This window comes from Lygodium microphyllum, chromosome 11 (genome assembly GCF_053477565.2).
Source record: "Lygodium microphyllum isolate KBCC chromosome 11, Lygodium_microphyllum_v1.1.10, whole genome shotgun sequence".
In the NCBI taxonomy this organism is placed as follows: domain Eukaryota; kingdom Viridiplantae; phylum Streptophyta; class Polypodiopsida; order Schizaeales; family Lygodiaceae; genus Lygodium; species Lygodium microphyllum.
The window spans coordinates 14,132,264-14,141,045 of NC_141145.1; the positions used below are offsets into that span (position 1 = coordinate 14,132,264).

The 8,782-nt window shown below is 40.9% G+C and overlaps 1 protein-coding gene across 2 annotated transcripts in view; it reads left to right on the top strand.

Moving 5' to 3' along the window:
* Positions 1-8,053, top strand: part of LOC148028557 (myosin-1-like) — a 29,264-nt gene extending 21,211 nt beyond the window's left edge. For both annotated transcript variants that reach the window (XM_087688833.1, XM_087688834.1), the window contains 7 exons: positions 2,692-2,832; positions 2,920-3,093; positions 3,189-3,403; positions 3,480-3,618; positions 5,989-6,118; positions 6,238-6,437; positions 6,614-8,053. In XM_087688833.1, the coding sequence (XP_087544959.1) occupies positions 2,692-2,832; positions 2,920-3,093; positions 3,189-3,403; positions 3,480-3,618; positions 5,989-6,118; positions 6,238-6,437; positions 6,614-7,267 (1,653 nt within the window). In that variant the 3' untranslated portion in view covers positions 7,268-8,053. The remainder of the gene's footprint in view (positions 1-2,691; positions 2,833-2,919; positions 3,094-3,188; positions 3,404-3,479; positions 3,619-5,988; positions 6,119-6,237; positions 6,438-6,613) is intronic.
* Positions 8,054-8,782: the final 729 nt, after the last annotated feature.

The following is an 8,782-nucleotide window of genomic DNA, read 5'->3' on the forward strand; positions in this document are numbered from 1 at the left end:
AATCTTTCTTGTGAGAGGAGTGGGCCCTTTCCACCTTAGTGTTCTGTTCCTGTGTCGCAGGTAAAGAAACAGCATCATATCAAACAATCAAAGACAATGTAGAGTCCCTTGATCTGCAAGGTGGCTGCCCACTATCCACCAAGCCGCAACAAAGTAGTGGTCCACACATGCAACACCATCAATGTGATCCTATGCCAACCTAGAGAGCACAAGTTGGATTACCGGATGAGCTTTGCAAGTAGGCAATTTCCCGCTATCTAATTGTAGGCAATTCATTGAGCTAGATAACAACTATAACACCATGGATTGAGAGAGCTAGGTTAGCAATGGTCTATGCAATTAAGAAATATTTTTATATTCATTGTTGCTTTTGTCGTGTCTTCTTTGTGGATCATCAGGCCTTTGCTTGAGCTTGTAAATAAGCCTTGCAACATTGACCATATCACACGCTGCTGGCGGTTATGGTTAGAATTTGATTTTCAGACTGTAGCTAGGAGATGGAAACAACAGTTCATGTTTGATAATGTTGTTCAATGTATTGAGAAGCCCCTATCGGGAAAGCAGATGATCTTGATGTGTATTTGTTTATCATGGATCACGTGAAGAGTAGCCATTACGTTTCTTTTGACTTGTAGGAAGTAAGAAAGTTCAAGAATTTTCAAACGTAAAATTGCTTAAAGCTTAAAAGAAAAAAATAAAGGATAATCTCTATATTTGCCAAAGGACCCTAGATTTCAACTTCACAGTATGGGACAATATGAGGTGGCAGACTTTTGCCACTATGGAAATTTGTTGCAAGTATAGAGCATGATCGACAAGCTTCACTGTCAATATTCTGCACATCCTTTTTTTGGGGGTTAAAAATAAATGCCACAATAAAAAGTTGATTAAATTTGTAAATATTGATATGCAGTTCACCAAATTCTTAATAATGAAAGCCTAAGGGACCAAACCAAGTCTAAAACCAATAAAAAATGCAAAATAGTAAACTCTTATGGGCCTAAAGATTTATTGGTTCATTAATCTCCTCCTTTTCATGTTGTCCACCTTTCTAGCTTGAGATAGACCTTGCACTTCCACACTCAGGTATGAGTCTCCCACCACATTGGGCTTTTACCGAGTTTACCATTACTTGGGGGCTTATACAAAGTTTACCACTAGTTAGGTCATAGACAGAGTTTGCCACAGCGCAGGGCTTGGACTTAAATCCATGTCTGCTGCCTCTTCCAAGGTTTAGACTCTTGCACCATGTGTAAAGCTCTAGACTTTCCACCACAATGGCTAAGGCAGCTATGCTGCACTTGAAAAGGTCAGCAATAAAATATAGAATAAAGTAGAGATTGATGTTTCCAAAGTCTTTCAATACTAATATCCTAGGCAGTAGTTAGGGCTAGGGTTTAGCAGCAACCCTTTGTAAGTAATTTTATTGTTGTAACACCTTTTGGATCAGGGTTAACCTGAACCCCAGGTAGTGATAGTTGCCTCTCGAAAGACCAAAGTATCAGACAAATAATTTGTTCCCAGTGACTTCTCTCTGAATGAACCTTTGTATATTGTTGGCCAAATCCAACATAAAGATATTATGAAATACGCCAACAAACTTTTGAAAAATAGATTTCTTCTTACCCTACTTGTTCTCTAATCCCTCTAATATATTAGAAAAATGGTTCCTTCCACATGTGGAGATTATAGTGTCTTGTTAAGACAATAATTAAGTAAAAGGTGCCAATGCATAAGGTTGATGATATTTTGGATTGGCTTTAGGGAGTTTGTATCTTCAGTTAATTGACTTGAAGAGTGAAATTTGCTTTGGCGCTTCTGAAAATATTCATAAGACAGCCTTCAGGATTACTTTTGGATTATGTTAGTCCTTCCATGATGCATTGCACAACTACAAATGCTTCAACTACTTTCAATGGAATGAGGAGATCTAGCAAGATCTATTGATGTTTGCGAAGGCAAATCTGTTTTGAGTTGACCAAATGGCATGTTTGTGGATCAGTCTGCTTCAAAATGAACAAATAATGTGTTCTTTGTGTAGACAAATCACCTTGTACTGGCTTATACTGGAAGCGTTTAAGTGTGCACAGTTGCTTTTACCAGGCATGATTTCAACTTTTCAAGCTGCAGTTTGGAGGAGTGCACACCTCTCTTTTTACATAGATTGCATGTAGCAAACTTGGAAATGTCTTAGTTTATTGTGGACACTGGAATGCTGAATGAGGAATGATCATGAAGATGTTTGAGCTTTCAAGTTATGACGTTTCACTGCAAAAATTTGCACTAATGTAATCTCTATGCTGTCATAGTGCATTAAACCAAAGTAAGCTCTATGCTGTCATTATACATTTAATGCACTCTCTTTAAAGGAAAAAACAATGCATGATTCAGCCCAGGGTATTTGTTTCGTACGTTGCATGCCTCTATGGGTAGACACGTGAAAGAAATGTGTTCCTGACTAAAGTCAAAAGACAAGTTACCTAATAGATAGTATAAGAGTTTCAACTTGACATGTTGCACAAAAAGAGTTTAATGTGTCCTGTTCCAAGTGATCCAGATTGTGGTACTCACTAATAACGTCACAATTTGAAATGTTGATTGTAGAGTCATAATCATATCTTTGAAAGGTTAACATGCATGCTTATAATGAGCTTTTTTGAAGTGTTGCTCACATCTGTTCTATCCATGCAGCACTTGTTTCCTGTACTGGAAGAAGAAAGTGCAAAGCTGGATGGAACCGATTGTAGTTTTATTAAAAGTATGGAAGTTCGAACCACAGACTTCAGAAAGAAGTCCAACTTGCTTTTTGACATCAATCATGCAAGTGGAAAGGTTGAAATCTCTTTAACTTGATACTTACTGGTAACCTGTTCTTTGTTATGGGTAGGTGTAGATTGTTTACTGGCATAATGCTTACAGGTTACATACAAAGCAACTGGTTTTGTGGAGAGAAACAGAGGTAGTGTACCGTTTGAGGTGATCGAATTTGTATCCATATGCATGGGTCTCTTGCCAACTCTTTCCTGTGTCAAGGATGATCAATTGTCTGGAAAAGTCCTTTCTGCAGAGTGTGTTTCAAATTCCAGATGTAAGGTAGAAATATTTTCTCCCTGCTTGTATAAAGAGGCAAATGTGGTGGCGGTTGATAGTCCTGATGCAAAAAGCCTGCATTGTGCCTTTGTTTCCAGGCATTTCAGACACAGTTTCTGGAAATAAAGAGACAGATAGATAATACCACACCACACGTCATACTCTGCATCAAGCCAAATAGATCCCAGACAGCAAGCAGCTATGTCGAGGAGCTAGTACTGAAGCAGCTGCGTTCCTGTGGATTGTTGGATGTCATAAGGGTAGCAAAGTGTGGTTATCCTGTTGAAATTTCTCAGGAGCACTTTGCAAGCAGGTACTGCAGGTTTGAAGTAAGGTCATGTTTGTTTGTTTACTCAAAACTCATACTTGATTTCTCTTTTGCACGGCAGATTTAGTCTCCTTCTGACTCAGAATGATTTGAAGAACCCAAATATTCTTGAGGTTTGTGTTGCTGTACTGCAGAATTACAATGTCTCTCCACAGATGTACCAAGTCGGATTGTCGAAGATCTTCTTTCGTTCAGGGCAAGTAAGAAATCCTCTCTTGTGGTGGATGTCTGCTATGTGACTGTTGGCAATTCAATGAAAAAACAAACCCTATTAATCTGATTGCGCTTAAAAACCTCTACATACCTGCCCTGTCACGTGCTACAAACAACTTCTGGGACATGTGCTTTATGAGAAGCTGAGCTTTGTGGATGAAGACTGCATCTAAACAGACTTAAGAGTGTGCACTGGATCTATGAGATCTATGGTCAGTGCCAAAATCATTGTTCATCATGAATGCTTTTATCTAATAACTTCATTCTAATGAGAAATGAGGTCCTGATTGAGTTGTGCAAGCAAATGCTAGAGACATGATCTCTGAGAAGCTGAGGTCTATAGAACATCACTAGTGTTACTGTGAGCACTGGACCTATAACATGTGCCAGAAATTGCTCTCCACTTATCAACAGACAAGCCTCCTTGCAACACTAGCCAATAAAGCAAGAGATTCTTCAGAATGCCAGAATCTGTGGCAAAAGGACTTTTTGAACGTGTATGAACTGTGACTCAAGACTCTCATGAGCCTTAAGCATGGTAGATAAGGATAGGAAACATAAAGCTACATGGTGTTAACGACACAAGTAAAGGACATTCTTCGAGAACTGTGAATGCATGAAATGTGCAGGAAGGCAATGAATGAGTGAGATGTGAAGGAGGATTACAAAGCTAGTTCAATCTACTTCTTATGGAGGAATATCTTCAGGCATAAGTTTCCACTCTCAAAAATGTTGTCAGTGTGGGCACTTACATCTGTAGGAGTTTTACCTTCTAAAGTAGGCCACTGAATATTTGGCCTGAAAAGTTCATGTCCCAAGAAGTAAGCTACTTGTTCAATAGGTCACCTAAGTAAACCATTTTAAACGAGTTATTTGGTAATGTAAACTACAGGTGAATGTCAGTGATGGTGCAAAATTTCTGAAATCTGATACGGTTTGGGATGGCTTAGATAATTAGTTCATCACTGTGACATAATGGATGTGCAGTCATACATGTTAGATGCTAACATATCTGTGCCTATTTTCTGAATTTTGACACTATTTGGAGAAGATTTGTAGTTGTGGCTGGAGTGAATGAATGACAAAACATTTGGTCATTTGGCCTCGTGTTTTGCAATACACCTTATGCAATATCACCTGTACTGACCGGAGCTTCACAAAATTTGACATGATAGTTTTTGTTGTAGCTATTGTTAGCATCTTGTGAACAGAGTTCTGCAACGTGAATGATGGTTTGACCCAATATTTGGAGAGGTCAAGTTGGCTCAGATTCATGCCTTCAGGAATGAAGGGTTGATGGTTTGGGCCATTAGGTACACCAAAACTTTGATAAACTTTCTTCCAATACGTGATTCTGGTTTTTTTTCCCTCAAGACAGTTGCACTAACTTTCCCAGCTGAAACCCTGTATGTGAAATCCACCAGGCCCTGTAGATGGATTTGTTCAAATGCCCTTTAATCCAAGCCAGTGGCACTCCCAGATACTTGGGCCATAGTGAGTTTAGCCATTCATCCGATGAGCATTATATCTCTCTGATTAATACCAACATGTTAAGATCCATGCCTCTGAACGGAGGAGCACCATCTTGCATATCTTTCAAACTGTTGGGACTGCTGGTTCTGCCAATCTCTGAGTATTATTGCTTCAAAGTTTTGTTCATCCTTCTAGCTTATCAACAAAGGCAAAGAAGCCCATAGCATGGAAATACATTTTGCTTTTGGTGTGTGCTTGGCTTCCAACAGGGGTTCTGGAAAAGACAGGTCTATTTCGCTCTAGAGGCCGTTCAAACTTTTCCAAAATGCTTTCTCAAAATCATTGGAAGAGGAAAAGGTCTTCAGATAATTTTGGTTTTGGATTAAAAACTCATTTCATTCACGAGAACTTTCATAGAAGCAATTTCGAATTGAGCCCAATCCCATGAAATTTATTTGCCTCTTTATGTGTTCTCCACTCCTTACATGCTTTTGGACCCAAAGACAAACTATCCTCAAGGACTTGATATTCTAGTGGCATATGTTTCATTCTATGAAGATCCTGTTATTAGCAAGTGACTTGACCAACACAGGTCTCCACATTTGTTTGGGTAGGATGTGCCAGTTCGTGGTAGATGCAAAGTTTAGTGATACTAACAATGGGGCCTGAGAATCACAGCCTTCAGGGGAGGGAGTCTATGTCGCATGGTTTTGTGATAAACATCAGGACTGAACAACCCTTTCTAGCCTACTGAGCTCATGACTCCATAAATGTGAGACTTTCCTGTAGACCAAACAAGTGGTCAATTTCGAACTGTCCCAATTTTATAGCATACATCTTCCAAATGTCTAAGTTACTTATACCCCTTTATCGGTTTTCTGCAGATTGATCAATTGGAACAAGCTCGGGAAAAGCTTCTAGAGAAGGTTATCTGTCTGCAAAGGTGCTACAGAGGATACAAAGTCCGATTGCAATTAAGGAGGAATAACAGGGCAGTGACACTCTTGCAAGCATGTGAGTGTAATAGGTGCAGTAACTATTAGCGTTCACCCTGACATACTTTTCCTCCTTGTAATGTTGTGAAGTAGCTTTTTTTTTGTTCAGTTTTATCAATGAAACATGTTTTGTCTCAGTGGTGAGGGGATGGCTGACAAGAAAGGTCCTCCGACAAGTTGAATCAGGCACAGATGGTAACATACTAATGAAAGGATTTGGTGATGTGGTGATGGAATCCAATATAGAAGTCATGGCAGACGAGTGCGCACAAAAGAAAGAAACAAAAATACCAGCTCCTGAAGAGCTGAAAATCATGCAAGTTGAGAAAGAAAAGCAGGTATGTTCGAGGATTTGTAGTAGGGAAGTGTATTCATTGAACATGCAAATTTGTTTCAAGGATAAATTGGTCACTCATTGATCTTGTTGCGTTTGAAATGGCTTTCGCTGTACTTCATCTGGTTCTTGGCTGAGTAACAATTCATGGCTGTGTAACGATTGATATGTTTTCATCAGGAAAGAGCTCTGGGATTTGAAGAAATGCACGCACGGGTGCAGGCTGCAGAAGCTGCTCTGGGTAAAAAAGAGCAAGAAACTGCTTTGTTGCAGGAACAACTGAAAGAGTATGGAAGAAGATGGTCGGAATATGAAAGCAAGATGAAGTCAATGGAAGAAATGTGGCAGAAGCAACTGCATGGGCTTCAGAGCAGCCTTGCTAGTGGGGGGGCTAAAGACAAAGTGGAGTCGAGAGAACTTGTGAACCAGATGAGCAAGCAAAGTAATGATCCGCAGGTGAGTTTGCTGGAACCAGGGAGCAAGCAGGAGGCTTCCAAGTCCAGCCCTCAGAAGCCTCTGCTGCAAGATGCCCCTGCAGCTCCTGATAGGAGCGAAGTAGATTCTAGTCGATCTGTCCTTGACCATCTGACGAAGGAGTTCGAGCATCGCACTCAGGTCTTCAATGATGATGCAGATTTTCTCGTAGAAGTCAAGTCTGGGCAGATTGAAGCTAACTTCAAGCCGGATGAGGAGCTTCATAAATTGAAGAAGCGGTTTGAAGTGTGGAAGAAAGATTTCAAAGCCCGCTTGCGGGAGACGAAGGGACTGCTGAAAAAACTAGGGAAATCAGAAACTGCAGAGAAAAGCAAAAAGAGGTGGTGGGCAAAGAAGTAGGAGCACAAGCTGTGGTTTCTACCAATTTTTGGGCATGTTGTACTGCTATTCCATTGAAGGAGCTACATCGCCAAGACATGACAAACTTGGGTTTTTTGAAAGCTGCAGTATCATCTTGCTGCTAAGAATAATTGGAATTCCAAGCAGGTAACCATTTGATAGGCATTGGCTTCGTATGATGGTGAGAATGAGACAGGCATCTTGCGTGTGATGGCTTGTTGCCTTGCCTCTTACAGGTGAGAATGAGACAGGCATCTTGCATGTGATGGCTTGTTGCCTTGCCTCTAACAGGATGGTCCTTGGCTTCATATGATGATGAGATTGAATTGATACAGGCATCTTTACATGTGATGGGTGGCTCCTTGCCTCGCCTTTAATAGGAGTGTTGGACTATGGCCATGGTTGCAGCATACCAATTTCTTGCTTGAGGTAGTGACACAGCTAAAATCAGAAAAGATGCTGTAGGTGCTGTAGATCCTGCCGAGCTGTTTGGACCCTAACCCCGACACCCTTGGATGAGTGTGCCCACATTCAGTGTAGAGGAACACAACACTTACATATTTGTTTACCCAGTTGCTACACCCAGAGTCTTGGGCATCTCATCATTCGGGTTGTTCTGCCATCTCAGAGATTCCTTTCATCGTTACCTGATTTTGAAAAGAATAAACTGTCAGATCCATGTATCTGCCCCATATCTTTGTACAGAGCATAGCCTTAGCTATGAGATCCACTGTAATGTGTCATATGTTTGGAAAGTAGCAATCAATTAAATTTTTCTTCTGTATTGCCGCGCTGCCAGTACAGGTGCCGCATGTAATGCCGATGTCATGAAATATGGGTAGTAGGCTACATTGGTTATTTGAATGAAAAACTGACGTTGGTCAATTCGATGTAAACGTTGCGACAGAATGGGGCTTGTTCCGATGGTCCAAGTATCGAGCAGCGTCCTTCGATTCTCGGCCGATACGTAAACCAACCCACCTGATTACACGTGAACCTTGAAGACATGAAATGGGCGAGCCGGAATGTTTCGTGGAATGTTGAGATCAGCGTCAAATAAGGGATATATCACATGACAATAACCTACTACGCTTTCTGAAGTGGGCAAACGTAGCAGACGATGATCTCCGAGGAAAAGCTCGAGAGCGGGGACAGTGCATCTCGCAGTTCGATGGATTCCCCCATCGAATTCCATGGCATGACAAGCTGAGCTTGCTTCATTTTGCGAGCATCCTGGGAAAGAATATCCCTTGAATCTGTTTAGGTCTGCCGTGTTGGGGTGCATTACCCACGTCGAGCGGCGCAAGCACAAAAGCCACCATCTTGCCAAAGCAGGTCACATATCCATATCCAATCCCGCACCGACAAGGCGGCCGGCTGTCTGTTCACACGTCTGTGGGAAACTTTTAAGACCTTACGATTTGTCTTACCAAGCACTGAAACATCAAATACGTGCATTTTAAATTCAGAAAGAACAATCGTTAACGCTTAACGGAATATTCCTATTCCATATTA